General features: G+C 45.5%; 1 protein-coding gene across 10 annotated transcripts in view; it reads left to right on the top strand.

Moving 5' to 3' along the window:
* The window catches only part of Cacna1e (calcium voltage-gated channel subunit alpha1 E), a 367,641-nt gene that overhangs the window by 88,022 nt on the left and 260,106 nt on the right, over positions 1–19,513 (top strand). For all 10 annotated transcript variants that reach the window (XM_048809891.1, XM_048809893.1, XM_015491735.2 and 7 more), the window contains exons 3-4: positions 1,557–1,662; positions 2,491–2,630. In XM_048809891.1, the coding sequence (XP_048665848.1) occupies positions 1,557–1,662; positions 2,491–2,630 (246 nt within the window). The remainder of the gene's footprint in view (positions 1–1,556; positions 1,663–2,490; positions 2,631–19,513) is intronic.

The following is a 19,513-nucleotide window of genomic DNA, read 5'->3' as shown; positions in this document are numbered from 1 at the left end:
AGTGGGTCCAGTTTTCAGACCTGGTGGCTGGACCACAGGGAAGCACAGGCCCGCAGAGCTGTCCCTGGGGTCAAGGTTCAGTGAGTGCTGAAGATGTGTGGGAAGGAAGGACAGCCAGCTGCTGGAGAGTACCTGTGACTCAGAGATGCACAGTGACAGGGGGAGGACATGGAGCTGACAAATAGGAAGGAAAAGGACTTGAGGTTCCCATGCAGCCAGACACCTCTCCCTGCAGCCTCCCGTGCTAGCACCAGGTCCAGAGCAACTGGTTTGGCCACTGGCATCTAGATATACACTTGGCCTCTGCCTGCAGAGTGCCTGGTGTCCAAACTTTCCCCAGAGATGTCCTGAGGGCTCATGTAACATTGTCATTGACACAAATATCACAGAAGGGATGGGATGGGAGGCTCTTGGGGACATATTCATGGTTTGCCCTTTTGTACTAGAAGGGGGTGATCTAGGCCCTGTGTACATCCTACAAGCCAGCCTGGGTCTGCAGGGAGACAGGAGAATGGGGTCTGCCCTTCTCTCCCTTGGCCAGATCTGCTACTCTTCTGCCTGGATTCTGGAATTTTCCAGAGCACAGGTTGCTCTGCAAGACCAGTGACCCTGGATTATGTGAGTTTGTCATAACAATAGTTGCAGAATGAAATCCCAAGATGCAGAATGACTGGGCTCTGGGAGCCAGCGAGTCCCTCTTTCCCTCTTTCCTAACAGTCACCTCATCTCCCTGAGCTTGCAGCAGAATCTTCCTGCAGGAGTCAGGATGCCAGACTTGAGTCGTAGTCCTGTTTTTCAAACAGGCAGAGAGAGCCCCTCACCTGACTTCAGAAAAATATAACAGAAAAAAAAAACCCACATTTATTTACTTGATTTGAACATTGGTTCCTAGAGAGCTGGACTTTGCCATCTTCAGTTCAGACTCATGCCACATCGTTCTGTTCCCTGTAGAGGTCAAAGTTGAGGAGGAATTAAGCGGGGGTGGGGTGGGGTGTGTATGAAGCAATCTTCTCCTTGTCCCATGATTTATTTTTCTGAGTTTGATATTAAAGTAGAAGGGGGCTCATATGAGGAGAACGGTTTCTTTTGCAGGGGACTTTTCTTTCTCTTGGTCAAGCAGAGGTTGTAGAGAAAGCTCCAGATGTAATGACCACAGGGCAACGGTCACAACCAGGTGTCTGCTGAAGCAAGATTACATAATCCGGGGGCTTGTTACAGCATTAACCATGCTTCTCCTCTTCCCTGACCATTGCCGCCCAGATTGGTTCCTGGCTTTGTCTCCGAATGCACTCAGTGGCTGGGTATCTGCCCTGTGCCTGACTCTATTATTCTTGGCTACTTTCTTCCCTTGGAGAAGACGCTTTGCATTCTAGACCAGTGCCAGTGACCAGTTTCACATGCTAAGGACCACGCACTGTCCTGCTTGCTAACGCGAATCATGCAAACTGTGAGGGCCCACGGGGGTTGGTAAAGCTTGTTTGTTTCTGTGCACGATCATCTTGGAGGGGGTGTCCCCTCTCTCAGGTGAATTTGTTCCTTAACACCTCCTTCCCCACGCCGTTTGAGTACATGATCCTGGCCACCATCATCGCCAACTGCATCGTTCTGGCCCTGGAGCAGCATCTTCCAGAGGATGACAAGACGCCCATGTCCCGAAGACTGGTATGTGCTTCTCCCTTTCTAGCCCTTCTCTCCCTCCCTTCCTCTTCCTTGGCTCCCTTTCCTTGTTTCCATTGCCCTCCCTGCTCCCCCCACCCCCTGACAGTTCTGTGAGGAGTTTGTTCTTTGCCAAGGGACAAGTTAGTAACAAACCCCACTGGGACTTACAGGGGAGAGAGGGCACTGCAGACGGGTGTGTGTACACTGCCTGGCAGCCAGGCGAGAAAAAAGGGCAGATGCGAGGGCCACGTGCTTCGTTCCTCTTTCCTAAGGGACTTTTGAAGTGAGAGGAGAAGGGGAGGGAGGGGGAGAGGAAAAGCAAGCTCAAGGTGTGTGTGTCGGTGGTTATGAGCTTGCTAAGAGCCAAAGTCCGTATTCTCCCTCAAGAACTGATTTACTTTCCTAACGTATTGCCCCTCAAGAGAGCAGACAGACTACTTCAGACCCACATGTGTGGGTGAGTGGCTGCAGCCTGACTGTCTGGGCACGAGAGCCCTGAAGTTCTCAGCTGGTATGCAGACCAGGGGTGGAGAGCCAGCTCATTCAGTGCAAAGCCAGGGCTGCCGTCAGGGACCTTCAGGGGGCAGAAGTCTGGTCCCTAGGTGTGGCCCCACATCTGTCCATTTCGACATCAGGCCCCTTGCTCTGTGTACTCCATGAAGCACAGAACATCTGCAGCCCTAGTCTCTTTGTGTTCTTCAGCACCTCACTTTCTTTCTGCATGGGGCTGGCCCAGCACAGCCGGGTGGGAGGTGCCCTGGGTGAGCCTTTGTGGGTATCTGATAAAGTGCAGTCCTTGCTTACTAATACCTTTGCTCCTCGTCCCCACAGGAGAAGACAGAACCGTATTTCATTGGGATCTTCTGCTTTGAAGCTGGGATCAAAATTGTGGCCCTGGGGTTCATCTTCCACAAGGGCTCATACCTCCGCAATGGCTGGAATGTCATGGACTTCATCGTGGTCCTCAGTGGGTGAGTCCTCTCCCTCGCTCTACTTCTTTGTGAGTGTGCGGAGCCTGTGGTGTCATGAAATGGCTGGCGCGGGGAGTCCAGGGATGGCAAAAGAGCAGACTGTGGAGCTGGGGAGAAGAAAAAGTTTAAGGTTAAGATTCCCCATGGGGCTGGTTGTGAGATGACCAGCCTTGTGTGGGGTAGGGGCAATATCTGTGGCACTGTGGAAATGCCTGTGGCATGAGGCAGAGACCATGGGACTCCTAGGCAGCCCTGGGTTCCCATTCTTGCTTGGCTGGCTGACTGAATACCCGTTTCCCTGGGGAGGGTCCCTTTCACCAGAGCACACAGCTTGCCCTGGCCTGAGAGGCAACCCCCAGGAAGAGGCCAAAGATACAAGCAAGTGCATTTTCTCTGGGGCTTGGGGAAGACCCCAACCATATATTCTGAAATGATAATTAAGACTCAAGTACTGACAATGAGACTTTTTAATGATTTGCAGATTTATCAATAGAATAAAATTAAATTACATTAAAATGTCTGACAAGTCATTCCTTGGAAATTAATATAGTAATATAATATTGGGACTAATCCAGTGTCACAGAGCATATGTGAAGGCAGTAGGTTCAGTTAGATAGTTGATAAATCTCTTTTAGGATATGAATTGACTGTGAGGATGTTGGGCTGACCCAGGGCCATTGGCAGCAGATGCAGTGGACCGTGGCAGTGGTGGCGCTGGGCAGGCTGCATGGGGCTTCTATGGCTGTGGGTCTTTCTGTCAGGTGGCTCTTGGGCCCATGGGAGAGGAGCAGTCCTGTGTAGTGTGGCAGCAAGGGGTGTGGCATGGAAACTCCCTTATCCAGCTGCCTAACAGATAGCAATACAACCTGGAGAGGCAAAGAGGAGAGGGCACAGAGAGCTGAATTGGAAGAACTATGGAGCCACCACTATGACTGACCAAAAGGAGAGGGGAGAAAAGAGGAGCTTGCCCTGGGGAATAGTCAGGGTAGGGAAGAGGAAAGGCTTGGGAGCCACTGCATCTGTTCATTGTCTTGTGGATGAGAAACAAGACTGATATTTTTAACCTTTCGACCAGTTGTGATTAAGTGAAAGTGAAATAGTTGAAGATATAATGCATCAAAATGTAGCTTACGAGCAGGCCAACTTTGATGAAGGGAATGGATGAAGAGTGGTGACATGCATGTTTAAAATCATCCATTGCTGCACCAAAGGATCTTATAGAGGTTATTTTTCTAAAAAAGAAAAAAAGAAAACCACATTTTAATATGCTTTAGTAAATAAAGATACATTTTATGCACAGTGTTGCAGAAGTACACTGTCATAGAAAATGCGGCACACCTGGACAGTGTCTTACACATCTCTACAATAAATAACATATAAGCGAGGGCTACCTGAGAATCTGAGCCACTTAAAAATGTTATGATTCTGTCTGGGAGAAAAGTGCTCTGGTGCATGTGTGTACGTGAAGACGGCTTGTGCTGGGTTCTGTGTGTGTCAGAGATCATTTGAAATTTCTTGTCCAGTCGATTTATTTTTATTCTAAACCATTGTGTGTCCATTAAATACAATACAGAAAAATCAAAACAAGGATTAAGAAAAACTCCTAATTATTTTGGGGTGTTTGCTTTCTTTTCGATGCTTGTGATTTTGCTGCCTTTCTCAATAGAGTACGAGCATCTCGCATCTTCTTCCATACTTGGGCAAAAATCTGTAATGACTGATGAGCAGTTCGTTAAATAGACATACACAACTTCGTGTTTTTGTGATTATTTGACACTTAGATTGCCTTCTGTTTTTTTGCTGTGATAAATAATGATTAAAGATGCTCTAACATATGTCTTTTGTATGTCACATTTTACCAGACGTTTTGACAGGGTAAAGTGCACTCAGTTTCTGGGTCTGCAGATTCTAAGTAGTGGCTTCAAGCAAGCACGGACAGAAAATATTTGGAAAAAAACTTGAATCTGTGCTGAACATGCATAGACTTTTTTTCTTGTCATTATTCTCTAAGCAGCACATTATAGCAACTTGTTACATAGCATTTAATGGTCTTAGGGATTATAAGTAATTTAAAGATGATTTAAAGCGTGCGGGAGGGAGGGTGTGCATAAGTCATGTGTAAATATTATGCTGTTTTATATAAGGTATGTGAGTGTGTGCAGGTTTTGGTCCTCAAGAGGTCCTGAAACCACCTGCTGTAGATGCCACAGGTCAACTGTACTTCACAGGGGGACCTGGCTGTTCTGGTGTGGGGTCTGGGAAAGGTGATGGGTGAAGGGAGGTGAGGAACCAGGCCATTTGACTGGACAAGAGAAGTCCAAAGGAGACTGTTGACAGGGTTGTCACGCTGTTGAAGGAGTGGATTCATGGGGACCTCAGGGCTCTTTTGTGGAGAAGGTCCTGGTTCCTTGCCTGTGTATTTAGGTGGTGCCCGAGAGCTGGTGCAGGTCAGCTGTCCCCTCTGGCTCTCTGCCCAGCCTTCTCACCTCCCTCTCCTGGTGGCTCTTCAGATTCCACTGGCTGTGTGGTGGCTTTGCTGACCCCTCCTTTCCACCTGAACCAACAGGCTTTGTTCCTGGCCCCCTCGAGACCTACTGTTTAGCCTTCTGCCCAACATCTACAGGTCTCTTTCCCCTTAATTCATTCACATGGGAAGGGACTCCGGGCAAAGGGGTGGCACTCTTGCATCCCTGCTGAGGGCCTCAGGCTCTAACCCTCTGGAGTGGATGACCATGTTTAGTCCTACATTCACACAGGGTGTCCATCTACCACGTTGCATCGCCTCTAGGATGCACACCATCTCTGAAGCCAGCCTGTGTCTTGCAGTGGTGGCATGGTAGAGTTTAATTTGTGACATGTTTCTTCCTTTCTTTCTTAGTGGTACGTTAAATTATGAGGCACCCTCATCACAGGGGGGTCTTCCTTTTAATGAAACATGTTGTATTGCCAACCTGGAGAGGCAGGCAGAGCAGACTTCAGGAGTGAGTCATCTTGAGTTCCCAGAAGTTAAACCATTTGCCCCAGATCACCTGCTTCTTGGTGGCAGAGCCAGGGGTTTGAATCATGCCCTTTGATCCAGGGCTGGTGGTTTTTACCCCTGCCCCAGGCAGCCCCCTCTCCAATACCCTTTTGCCTTCCTGACACCTGCACCTGCAGTAGTCCCAGCTGACAGCTCTCACTTCCCACCTCATCTCCAGGTGTCATCTCACATTTGACTCCGTGCACTCTTGAGTGACAGATGCTGCAGTGTGACACCATGCCTCAGAGCTGAGGCTGCACAATGTCTCAGCTCTCAGTGTTGATAGAGGGTGGGGGAGGGAGGATGGGAAGGAGATGGTACTGCAGTGTCAGGCAGCTGGCTCAGCAAAAGACCTTTCATCCTGGACCTTGGCTAGGGGTCCCAGGCCACTACCTTCTGACTGCCATCTTGACCATCTAACCTTTATTATTCTTAGGGCCTACATGTTGAGGGTGTTTATGGTTCAGAAAGTACATTTACGTTTATTATTTCATCTAATCTTCATAATCTCATAAAAAGGATATGTGAGTGTGTGCCAGTTTTGGTCCCCAAGAGGTCCTGAAACCACCTGCTGTGACACAGGTGCATCTATTTTCTGCTGCTATGGCAGAATACCTGAACTGGGCAATTTATAAAGAACAGAGGTTTCTTATAATTCTAGAGGCTGCAAAGTCCAAGAAATTGGCACTGGCATCTGGTGAGGGCCTTCTTGCTGTGTCATAACATGGAGGAGGGCATCACATAACAGGATGCTCACACAAGAAAGAGAACAAAATCAGCTGGTCTCATCCATTCATCAGGAGCCTGCTCCTGCCATAACTATCCCACTATGGCAATAACAGCCATATTTATTATGGTGGTGCCTTCATGACTCAGTCACCTCTTTGAAGTCCCACCTCTTGATACTGTTACAATTAAATTAATGTTGGAAGGGGCATTTAAACCACAAAAAGGGTCTTTTTAAGCTTTTTACAGATGAAGAAACTGAGGTTCAGGGAGGGCATGTGACTTGCTAGTAGGCACTAGATTCAGGACTTGAGCCACATCTCCTGGATCCAAGTTCCTTCTTCAGTGTTATTCATTTCCACACCATCCAGCACCTCAAAACCCCAGGGCACTTTGATTTCACATTCTTTTGGTCCCCTTGAAGCCATGTGTGTTGGGGGATAGCTAGGGGCCAGTGTTCCCAGACCTCAGCTGGGCTGCATGCATGGTTTGAAGAGGACAAGAGCCCACGTGTTCCTCTTACGACTTCTCTCTGTGGCACAGAAGGATCTTACTTAGCTCTTGGTTTAATGTCAGTGGATACATAAAATATAGATCAGAAGGTCTGGCTGATTTTGTCACTAATTGGCTTGTTTATTCACTCATTCATTTGCCCAATCATTTATTCAGCCAAACTATGATTGTTGAATGTGGGGGGGGGGGAACTAGGACTGAGTATCACCAAAGTTAATGTGCTCTCATTTCTGCTGAAAGACATGGAGTTTATTACTTCATCTAATTTAACATTTAACAAACTTTGGTCTTACAGAACTTGGACATCTCTTCGCATTGGTAACAACTCAGGAGATGCTATTTAAACACTTGTCAGGCCATCTAGACTTGAAGTCACCATTATATATTAGTCTTAATGAGAAGTTATAGAACCAGAAGTGGATGGATAATGATGGGGAATATAAAACTTAAGGACACTCCTAGTCCGTGGGCAGGAACAGGCCTGTGTCTCAGGACCCCTGTTCATCTCTGTGTGCCCAGTGTCTGGCATACAGAAGGTATTCAATAAATGCTAACTAGATTGAACACTTGCTCTTCCCCAGATTCTCCTGTCATCTGTAAGATACAAAGGAGAGTGCTGAGAGCTGCCCAGGGCTGGGGGAGATAAAAGGTGACCACACCTTCCCTTTGGTCTTACTGGGTTCCATTTGCCCAGCCCGCTCACATTCTGATTTCTTAGGGAAATGGAAGCTGGGGTTCACTCCTTAGGCCAGTAAAGAGGTGTTGGGCTTTCAGTCCTCTGGGGCCTGCTTACTGTGTTCTCAGTCTTACCACATGGCGATTGCTTCCTGGGTGAGGGGGTGGGGTCAAGATTGAATTGTGAAGATCCAACCTTTCAGAGGTGGCTGTGGGAAGGGGAGGGGCAAATGGAGGAGAAAACTACAGTTAGTGGCAGTCACTTGGCATTTGTCATATAATAAAAGTTCCACGTATGAACCGTGTGCCAAAGACTGCATTTTATAAATATTCTTTCTAATCCAAAAATGGGGTTCCACAAGGTAAAAAATTGTTAGGTTCAATTATTACCCAGGCCCACTTTAGAGATGAGTAAGCTAAGGCACAATTTAAGTGGCTTGCTCATATCTAAATGGTTGATATAATAGTCTCCCTTTATTCACAGTTTTGCTTTTTAGTTTCAGTTACCTGTGGGCAACTGTGGTCTGAAAACATTACATACAAAATTCTAGAAACAAACAATATTTAAGTTTTAAAATGCCATTCTGAGTGGCACTATAAGATCTTGTTCCATTTTGCTCCATCCTGCCTGGGGCATTAATCATTCCTTTTTCCAGAGTATCCATGCTATATATACTACCTGCCAGGAAGATACTTAGTAGTTGCTCTGTTAACAGATCCACTTTCATGGTGGGAATTGTAGTGCTTGTGTTCAGTTTACCCTTATTTTATTTAACAATGACCCCAAGTTGCAAGAGTAGTGATGCTGGCAGTTTTACTACAGTGTGTTTTATTAATTGTTCTATTTAATTATTTTGTTATTATTGTTGATCTTTGACTATGTCTTAACATCTTTATAAATTAAAGTTTATTACAGGTATTTGTATGTAGAAAAATCCAATATATGTAGAGTTCAGTACTATCTGGAGTTTTCGGCATCCCCTGGGAATATTGGAATGGATCCCCTACAGATAAGGGGATCGATTGTATAGGATAAAGCCAGAATTTGAACCCAGACCTGTGCCTTCAGTGTTGGGCAATCTCCCTGAGCCACACTGCCCCCTGAGCTCTGAGATGGCACCAGCTGTCCCTGGGCTGCTAGAGAAATGTAGCCTTCTTATTTTCCTTGTGTGTCTTCAGCTATATATACTACCTGCCAGTAAGACACTCAGTAGTTGCTCTGTTATCAGATCCACCTTGGTGCAAAGGTAAAAGGTGTGCTGGCCTTTGCATCTAGGGAATCTTTATTTCCCATTGTATGTCAAAGTACTGGTGACGTTACAGAGCTACTCTTGAATTCAGAGTTACTCTTAGGTGGTGATACAATCTACTTTCCCATCAAAAACAAGCAGATGAGCTCAGAGCACGCTCTGCCTCAGTTTTGCCAGCATTGCAGGCAGAGATGAGCTCTTTTGGTTACTCTTCAACTGTGGGGGACACAATGCAAACCCTGGGAAGTGGGCAGGCGTGTCTGCCCACCGTCAAGGTCATCACCCCAGGCCTACGCAGTCACTTGGGAGACATTGTTGAGTACCTACAATGTGCCAGGCACGCTGCTAGGTGTGGGCGGGTAAGTATAAGCGTCCTTCCACCAGGGACAGTTGGGCCACATAGCATAAACACCAAGAAGAAGGGCATCTGACCTTGCTCTGGGGTGCTGGGGAGAGCTTCTTGAAGGAAGTAACATTTAAATGGAATGTGACTCATTCCACGTGGGACTTAGCTGGACAAGGAAGGAGAAGGGTTTTGCTTGGCGAAAGAATGCTGTGTACAAAAGCTTGGAGGTAGGGAGGTATGGAGGGACCCAGACAGAGAGCAGGACGACTCCGGGAACTTTGGGCATGGAATAGTGAGAGACGCTGCAGGAGAGGGCAGGGTGCAGGCCAGGTTAGGCCCTGCACGGGGAACCAGAGGTAGCAGGGAAACCCTGAAAGCTTTGCACGGTGGGTGGAATCGAGTACTGATTCCGGATGCTGCATGTCTTTTTTCTTTTTTCTTTTTTACCCTGGCATCCCTTGAGGAAAGGCATGGAAAAGAGAAGGAAGCCGTCTCTCCATTTTTTGCTGTGGTTTGAAAGAATGTGCAAAACAAGCAGACACACACACACACACACACACACACACACACAGGAAACAGGGGAGAAGGGAAAGAGGAGCCAAGGCAGTGCTGCAGAAGGGCTGGGAGCTGCCATCCTGCATCCCCAGCTTCTCGCCAGTGGCATATGCAGAGTGGTTTAGCCCGAAGCCTGTTGGTAGGAGGACAATATCTGGAGCTAAATATATATCGATAGGTATTTTTAGCGGGTTTTCTGTAAGAAGGCTGCCCTAACATATGAGTTTCCCTAGCAGCTAAAGATCTAGGAAAGCACAGTTTTCCTCCGGGAGCATTGTCTCTCTAGTGCTGAGAATGTGGGGGAGGTGTTGGGAACGCAGTCCCGGGGGCCCCAGCCCAATTTACCTCCCTGTGGTGACAGTGCGAGAGCTCTGGGGGTTTATATAGCTTCTCCATCCTGGGAGCCTGGCAGGAGTCTACAGGCCAACCATTTGCTCGCCCTTTCTGCTCTAGGTGGGTAGAGCAGGGAGGAGGGGAGCCAGGGCAGAGTAGTTGGGGGTATCCAGGGGGCCTTGTCGTTTTGGAAATGGGAAACTGAGGCCGAGTGAGGACACAGGAGGGACTTGGAGGCCAGGCAGAAGACAACTGGGAACGAGCCTGGAAGCTGAGGGAGAGTTCTGGGAGTCCCTGGGCTTCGCTGCTCAGGTTTTTCTCCCAGCAGGGTTGGTGGCTGCTCCTCTGAGGGACCTCCACCTCCTCCCTGGCTTCTTGTTCATTTCTGACTCCAGGCGGTTGGGGCCCGGGAGTGCAGTTTGCTGCTGTGGCATGACCTTTTGTCAGAAGAGTGTTGCTGTTCCAATGTGTTTCCCTTCAGAGATGTAAAGACGGAAAAGATGAGGTTAGGATGCAGGGTTTTGTTTTCTTTTATCCTTTGGTCTTAGGATGTATAAGTTCGATTTGGGGGACGAGGTAGGCAAGAGGCAAAATGTGAATCTTTTAAAGTCGTCTTTCCTTAGCTCTGTACTGAGGACACACCCAGTGGCTCCAAATGTGAGTGCCAGTTAGTGGCTGACTGGGTGTTTGATTTGGGATGTCTCCTTGGGTAGTGCACAGTTTTTTGCTTTTTTTTTCCATATATGAACTTTGTCTTTTTTCCATAGTGAGATATTAGGGGGTCACCTGATTGGGTAGTTATTGAGCGCCTACTATGTTCTAAGTGCAAGACACTGGTGTTGGATGGTTTCTCATCCTGAAAGGCTTCTTGTCATCCTTGTTGGTAGCAGCTCAATTTGGAGAGAATAGAGTGGGACCTGAATTGGTTTTGGTGTCAGCAAGGAAGGAAGCTTCAAAATCCCCAGGTTTGCGACATTTAATTTGGGACATTTTTCTCCTTATTTTTTCCTTCTATTCAGGGTGACTTAAGGAGAGAAATTATGGAAAAGTGGTTTCTGAATCAGACCACCCTCCTGGGCCTAGAGCTCCCATTTTGAGGTAGTGACGTGTATACGTTCTTATTCCTGCACACAGGTGTATATGGAGAGAGAGGAAGGAGGGTGAAAATTCTGAGGCATGTTTACAAAATGACATGGGTGTAGCATCAATGCTCATGCTATCTATTTCCAAGATAGAATTGTGAATTAAAAAGAGTACTTTAAGTTTCCAATCTCTGGATGAAATGCATCTCCTGGTTTGGGTAGAGATGTGTGCACTTGTGTCTAGTTTGTAAATATGATCCACAATCCAGGACAGATGATCTGTTGTGAACCGTGAAAACACAATGGCATTATTTAATGTGTCACTGAAGTCGAGAAATAGCAGATATGTTGAGTGCAGAGTGGTTTTCAGAGGGAAGGGGTGAGGTGGGACAGTGCAGACGATGAGAAGACAGACAAGACAGGGTGTGCTTCCAAAAGAGAACAGGAAGACAGGTCAAGTCTGAGGTTATAAAGCTCAATCGCTGAAGTTTAGATTTGAGAGAATGATAAATTTGCCCCATTTTCCCTCATTTATTTTTTTCTCAGAGAAGAGAAAACTGAGACCCAGTTGCTTCCAGGGTCTTAAGAGATGGGATGGAAAAGCTGTCTTAGAACCTGTTTCTGTAACTCCAAATCCAGGACCTGGTGCGGTCATGTCTATTCCCCTTGGTGAAAGGAGTCTGCTGCCTTTGGGTTATGATTCCAGCCATCAAGAGTGAGGTGTTAAGAAATGAGGTCCTTGATTATTTGGCTGGAACTTATATGTGCAACTTACGTGGAAAAGAGCTTAATCTGGTGAGCTGACTGATTCAGAGCCCTGGGTGCTGGTGCTGGCCCTCACGTGCCTTCCTTCTGTGCCCCAGGAGATGCTAAACCTGCTCTGCTTCAGTTTTCTTTATGCAGCTTCATTTGTGGAATGAAGGTAACACCTGCCTTAGCTGCCTCATCAGGTCTCATGAAAAGCAAACGAATAGCAGCAGTGCTGAGGGTGACAACTCCTGATTTACCCTGAGCTCACACATCTTATTTTAAATGTAGAGGGCTTCGTGTATGCAGTTGCTTACACAGCTGCGCGTTGCTGAACGGTGGGGTAACTTCTGAGACACACGTTGTTAGGCAGTGTATCATTAGGCAGGCATCGCAGATGGCTATGACCTCACCAGGCCATCTGATATCCGGGGGCCCATTGTTGATGGAACCCTCTTCATGCAGCACAGGACTGTATTATTTTAAATACAGAACATAAGGCCAGGTCGATATTACCTCCATTTTGCAGATACGGAAAACAAAACTCAAAGGGGCGAAGTCACTCAATCAAGGCCAAATAGCTACAAAGGGTGGGATTGGCCTTTTAATTCTATCACCAACAATTCTAAAGCCCATGGCATATTTATTGTACAGCCAGACACCCCAAAAAACAGGAGAGCCACATAATACCAAGTCAGTGAACAATAATCCTTTCCCCAGAACAGTGATATTGTGAAGATTAATGTTAAAATGTATATAAAGCATCTTGAGTGTGGTAAGAAAGGTGTAAAAATTGAAATATCCAAATTATACGATTCTGTGGACCTCACTTGGTATAGCCACTTATCTCTCTGAGACTTGCAACCACAGAGACAAATTTCACTGAAGCCTATTGCAGATTATAAAGCTATGGCTAATTAGAAATTTTCCATTTCTTGTTATTTTGTGTCAAGATCGAGATTTACTACAAGCCCATCAATAGGATATATCATTTTTCCTTTTAGGAGTGTATCTAATTTAATCAACTTGAATAAAGTCTGCAGTGGTTATAAATAAGAAGAATAAAGACATTACACAGGAAACATGGGGTTGGAAGTCTTCATTTTAAAACTTTATTTTTTAAAAATAAGTTAGTTGTCAATGGATCCATTTTATTTATTTGAGCCCAGTGCCTCACACATGCTGGGCAAGTGCTGCACCCCTGAGCCACTACTCCAGCCTCTCATTTTAAACTTCACTGGCAACACAGCGCAATGTCTTCTAGAATCCCACCTTTAGAGCCTCCCTGTCTTTGTCTCACCTTCTGGCCCCTTAGTGCCCTCCCTGCTTCTCACAAAAATGCTCACAGGTGAGAGGGGCTGCCCCTTCTCTCTCACGAGCAGGTGTCGCAGAGGAAGGCTGAGCACAAGACCCTCTTGCTTCCACAGGGATGTCCAATCCCAGAGACTGACTGGCTCAGAGCGGGGCTGAGTTCCCAGTCCCTCCCCCGTCCGTGCCTTTCATTTCCTTCCTCCTCGGCTGCCACTCTTCTGACAGGAGACTGGGTCTTGGTGACAGAATGGCAGAACAAAGGGCTCCAGGCCGTGGCTTTTCTCCATGGCCTTTAACTCTGGGACAGTGACTGGGAGGCAGAGTGACAGGTGTGGCTGCTTCACACTTCAGGTCGCATCTGAAGTTCATGGATGATAATTCACGTCACTATGGGAAGCCCACACATTTCACCTCTGTCCCTTCCATCATTGGGGTCCGGCCAGCCCTGGGGGCCATTCCTCAGCTCAGCACCAGTTGGTGGCCATGGGGGAGCTGAACAGAACTGGGTCGGGGTGTCCACTGAGTCTGAATCAAAACTCTGAGCAAAAGGGAAACAAGCAGAATAATGCATCTCTAGGAGTGAGTGGATGCACTTAGGTCTAATCCTGCCTGATGCCCGGGCATGCAATTTTGAATTTGAGGTGAGGGAAGACTTGGGAGGAGTAGCAGCTGGAAGGAAGGATAGAAGCAACCAATATCATTGATGTATCCTGTGTTCAAAGGTTGTGATGATTGCTAGGGATACAGCAGAGGAGAGAGGGTTTCTGGGTCCTAGAGCTTGCTGTCTAGTAGAAAAGACAGATATAAAGGTGGACAGTTTAACGCTGTTTCAATTTGGATCCTAGCGTAATCTGAGAGGAGGAAGGTCAAGAACCTGGTAATGACTCTGAGATCCACAACAGGTTGCATTTAGCTAGGAAAATGAAAGAAGAGGGGAGCGGCAGGATGAGGGGAGATTTCGGCAGAGGACAGGGCAGGTGTGTGTGCAGGGCTGGCGGTGGGAGGGGCCGTGGAAGTGTGGCCCGTGGTTATGGTAGCCTGGGGGAGGATGGAAAAAGAGGTGGGGACCACATCCTGAGAGGCCTCATTGGCATCTCTAGGGATTTTCAGTGGGCAGCCTTGGAATATTCCAAGGAGGACAGTGGACAGATTGGTAGGGGGGTGCACTGTTTTCTGGGAAGAGAGATCAACTTCCATGAATGACTCCAAGTCTGCTCAGGAATTAGGGATTTGGAATGAATGTCCTCAAAGAGTCTCTGTCTTCTCTTCTGCCTCCTCCTCTCAACATTGGCCCTCACCTATAATTTCATTTAACCTATTGGAGCTGTACCAAAACCCAGTCTGTAGACCTCATAATCTAGTTCATTATGTTCTAAAGATGTGTTAACCTTCCCAGAGTGGAGACATAGTCTCTGCCCTCTGAGATCACACTCTGAGCATCTCCTACCGATTCAAATAATGGATAAGAATTGATGAGTGTGTGGGCTTTCATTTTCGATGTTCAGCAGAGAAATTATTTAAAAAATGCTTTGCCAAGAACATTGCTATATGATTATTATGATTTTTATTTTCCAAATAGAACAATAGTGAAAAGATCAAGCCAACCCACATGCTTGTTTATGGGATGTTTTTCTTTTCCTTGCTCCTTAAGCCCATGACACATCATAATGCTGAATCTGGATCCTAATTGAACTCTAGTTAATAACCACCCAAATTATAATATTTTGTGACTTAGGGGCTCCTTCTTGTGAGGAGCTTAAAGAGATCTGCACTTAACTGTTCCTCATTCTCCATTTGGTAAAGGGAGATATAGCCTCCCAGGTCCCTAAGTATCATGTTATTCTAGAAACAGCTCATCCAGGTGTATCTTTCCTACCTGGACTGTGGTAACAGAGAGGGGAGGCACTCTGTTCTCACCTCAGTCTTTTCTGCGGACTCTGAAATTCCACATCCTCTCTTCTGGTGAGTGCATCCAATGGACACCTTCTTAGAGCTTTGTCTAATGACTTGGTCATCCACTCCCCCTTCTTCAGTAAGCAAATCCAGGTTTCAGGTAGGTGCTCCCTACTGGGAATCTGATCAGATCAAAGTTTAGCCAGGCAGTACTGCAAATAAAGGAGGAGGGACTTCCATGACTTCAGCTCTCCCGAGTTGTGACTGGTTTGAATCCAAACTGAAGTGAATCACCAGAGTTGTCAGGAATCAAATTTTAGAGCCATCGATTATAAAAAGTTAAGCAGGAATCTGTCTCAAGAATCACTGGTCATTTCAGTGGTTTTCAGCCTGTGGGCTCTGGGACTCGGGAGACCCTTGGGATGATTGCAGTGGATGATCAGATCTGTAGCCACATCCAGTACTGACTGTTCCCAAATGATGCTTTCCACAGATACGTACCAGAGCCTAATGTTTCTGAAGTGTGTGGTTGCTGTTGTGAATTATAAATATAAATACATTTAAAAGCACTGTAGACCTCATAATACAGCTCATTATGTTCTAAAGATGTGTTGAAAGTGGCTTTTTCTTTCTTCATTGAGTCAGCAGATGGTTAAACAATTTGTAAACAAGCAAATCTGAATGGATACCTTCACTGTGCTGTTTGCTAGCTTTCTGGCCATCAGCAAGTGACCCAGCTTCTGTAAGCCTTCATGACCCCAACTGCATTAAAAAGAGGAAGAGGATGGATAATATTTATTGAACAAATTCTATGAGGTCTGTTAATCCAACTCCTCTGGAGGGTGGAGTGGGTCTTGAATTTTTGACATTAAAAAGGGAGCCTCATACTTGGAGGTAAGAACTACCCAATGCCTAGTAACAGCATATTGTTTCTGATGAAGGGCTGAGAACCAGAACTTAAAGGATGCCCAATACTGTAGTCTCTGGTTGGAAGGTCACTTGTCAGGCCTAGCTGGTATTCGGTCTTGTATAGGTGTGGTGGGAGAAGTGGAGTTAGACACAGTGCCTGTGCTTATGGGCAGAACAGTCTGACTGGAACAGAATTCACAGAGCTGTGGACCCAAGGAGTCTGGGCGCACTGCAGTGGTACACAGCCTAGTTCTAGGTTGGGTGGTCCAGTCTCTAGAAATGCCTAGAGAGAAGGATATCCGCTGGACCAATCATACCCAGATCTCTGCACAAGGTTAAGTCTTCCAAGGTCGGCCTGGGTTTCATCGTCTTTCACCATTGATCAGAACGACTTCTTGGGTAGTTCTGTTTTATTGGTTGCTTGCCCATCTTTTCCCATCTTGCACATGCATATGCACCTTGTCTTACTCTCCTAAAAGAATGCCTTGATGGGATCACTGCTTGAGAGAGGAGAGCAATATTCGATCTTTAAGGAATGTATCTTTGTTCTCTGAAACTCACCAATGGAGATTTAAAGATTCATAGCAGAGGGAGAGGCTTCCCAGAGGAAATTGAACTGGGAAAGAAGATGTAGGTCTCATCATCCTTGACCCTTGGTCAGGAGGATATGGGTTAGTGCTCTTTTATCAGATTTCTCTTAAGGGGATTTCTTTTCCTTCCCTCCCTTCCTCCATTCATTCATCCTTCCAAAAAACCATCTTGCATTATTTATTAAGTACCTACTGAATGTCTGGCTCTACACTGAATATAGAAAATTCCAGTAATGAACAGAGCTGCACAGTCTCTGCCCACATGAAGCTTACCATTAGTCCAGTTAGGGAGGAGTTTTTAAAGTTTAGTATTATGTAGCATGGGACTCTAGTGTAAGGCTCTTGCTGGGAAGAAGCCACCCAATTAGGGATTCAGTCTCCCAGCCCCTCTGCAGCTAGGTTGAGCCATGTAGCTACTCCTCGCCAGTGGGGTATGAATGAAAATTGTCTGCATCACCCACACACCAAGAAATCAAAACAACAGGAAAAGAAAGCATAGACAAGTCGTGACCTCTTCATTGTCAGCATAAGGCTTAAAAAAGAAAATGTGTGTCAGTTGTCAGACATATAGGAAATGTACAATAAGTGATTTTTTAAAATTATAAATAACATTTGTTGATTCAAGAAATATTTACTATGTATATGTAAAACATTTTCCTAACTACTATGGATAAAAATAACTAAAATAATAAAATACCTCTCTTAAGAAGCTTTCAATCTGATGCAGAGATAATAAATGTACATAGGTAATTTTAATTTGACCTCAACATTCTTTGCTCAGGAGAAAAGATAGTGGGGATAAGTTTGTTCCATTCTGACCATTCGGCTTTCTATCTGTTTGTCTCTCCACCCTTTATTGAGTGCCTGTGAGCAGTCAGAGGATAGCAGTGGAGTTCAGTGGGGGAGATGAAATATGGGGGGAATTTGGTTTCCTTTTGCTCTCATGCAGCAATCATTGGTACTTGACCCTAGACATTAGTGTAAGTAGCCATCAAACACTCTTGCCACCTTTTTTGAACAGGCTTTGAAGTATAAGAATGAAAAACAACTTTATTTTTATATCATTTTATTTTCGTGCTTTATTTTTTTTCTTCAAGATACCAAAGCCCAGAGGTAATTAGCCAGCTGAGGCTATTTATAAAATGTCCACGTTGGCCTGGACATCACTACTGGTTAATATCTGTCAAACTCCAAACTCTGAGTTCCCACAGAAAAGAGATCAGGAGCTTGTTTCAGAGGGAAAAATCAGCTTTTCCGTTTTCTAATGTCTTTTCTATCCTTAGCTCATGCCAAGGTTGAGAAGGTAGAAGTTTAGTTATGAACTGTGTGCAGTTACAACAAATAAATTAGAGTCAGAATCAAATAAATGATTGTCATGGGTCTTTGGACAAGGAATTATTGGGGTTGGGGCTATACTCCTGGAATGGTCCTCAGGGGTGTCAATTATGTTGCTTCTTCCTGTAGTTTATGACTTGCATTCTGGATAGGATTCTGTAATTGGACGTAGAAGAGCTGTCCTTTTGAAAGGGAACAGGCCAGTTTGGTCCCAAGTTTGTGGCCCCGAGGAAAGGAATTTCAGAAAACAATCGCCTGAATGATTCAAGCTCCTAGGTATTTCCTATGTATGACTATTAGAAAGGGCTCCCTAAATGAGCAATTGGCCCTTGTAGTGATGCCTGCTCAGGAGGCAGGGAGGGCAGGGTGGACATGAGAACTGGGATTATCTGGTTACTCAGGACTGTCTGCTTGATTGACAGCTGATAGTCAGTGCTCATCACTGCATCACATGTTTCAATGTGTTTTTTTAATTTAATGATCACAGCAATCTTATTATGTCCACTAGATGAGGAAACTGAGGTGCTGTACTTTGTGTGTGGTTTGAGTGTGTCCTTGTGGGTTCATAGGTTGGAAGCTTGGTCCCCAGGGTGGCAGTGTTGAGAGGTGGTGAAGCCTTTATGAGATGGGACCTAGTCATTAGGGGTCCTGCTCTCAGAAGGGGTTAATGTATTTTTCCTTAGTTCTCTCAAGGGTAGGTTGTTATAAAGTGAGACCGTGTCATATGTCTCTTTTGCATGTGAAAATTTTCCTTTCTGCTTCTCTGCCATGCTTGTGACCTAGCCAAGGGTACCTTCAACAAAGCCAAGCGGATGTTGGTGCGTGCTCTTGACTCTTCACGGCTATGAGTTAATGAAACCTCTTTTCTTTATAAAGTACCCAGTCTCAGGTATTGTATTATGGTGACAGAAAATGAACTAATACACAAGGTGGTTTGGTAATTTTCCCCATATTATGCTGCTGGGTTGGCGACAAGATTCAAATGGAGTAGTTGTACTCTAGAGTCCCTATTTTAACCATGATGCTATATTGCCTTCCTAATTTACATAGCCTACTGATGCCTCCTCTGGATTTTTTTTTCTTCCTAATGCATATTAACTAAGAAAGGTGAAAGGAAGGGTGTTTCCATTGTTATGTCAAAATTCACCAGGGAATATGAAACTCTGTTCTTGGTTTTAGTTACTGAGAAAAATGTCTTTCATTAAAGAGGATTAAAAGGACAACAGATTATTGAATTTTTAAAATGTCATTTTGATCTTGAAAACATTTTAGACGTGTTGTCCATTTAGCACTTCAGAGTCAGTCAGTGTGACAACACAGGACAGTTTGCAGAAGGGAAGAGCCAAGAATGGATTTGCATTGTTCTTCACTTGGAGTCTGAATCTGGCTCTATCACCCTGAGCAAGTTACTCAACCTCTGGACCTCAATTTCCTCACTAGAAATTAAGGATGATGCAGGGGTTTGTGGGTATTTTATAAGGATCAACTGCTATGACATGTAAAGTCCTTGGAACAGTGGTTTGTACATAGTAGGTTTTCAATAAACAGATGTCTATCACGATTTCCTAGTTTATTGATGAGGAGAAGGAGACACAGATG

Source organism: Marmota marmota, unplaced genomic scaffold (genome assembly GCF_001458135.2).
Source record: "Marmota marmota marmota unplaced genomic scaffold, marMar, whole genome shotgun sequence".
Classification (NCBI taxonomy): Eukaryota; Metazoa; Chordata; class Mammalia; order Rodentia; family Sciuridae; genus Marmota; species Marmota marmota.
This window is presented reverse-complemented; position numbering and strand designations above follow the sequence as displayed.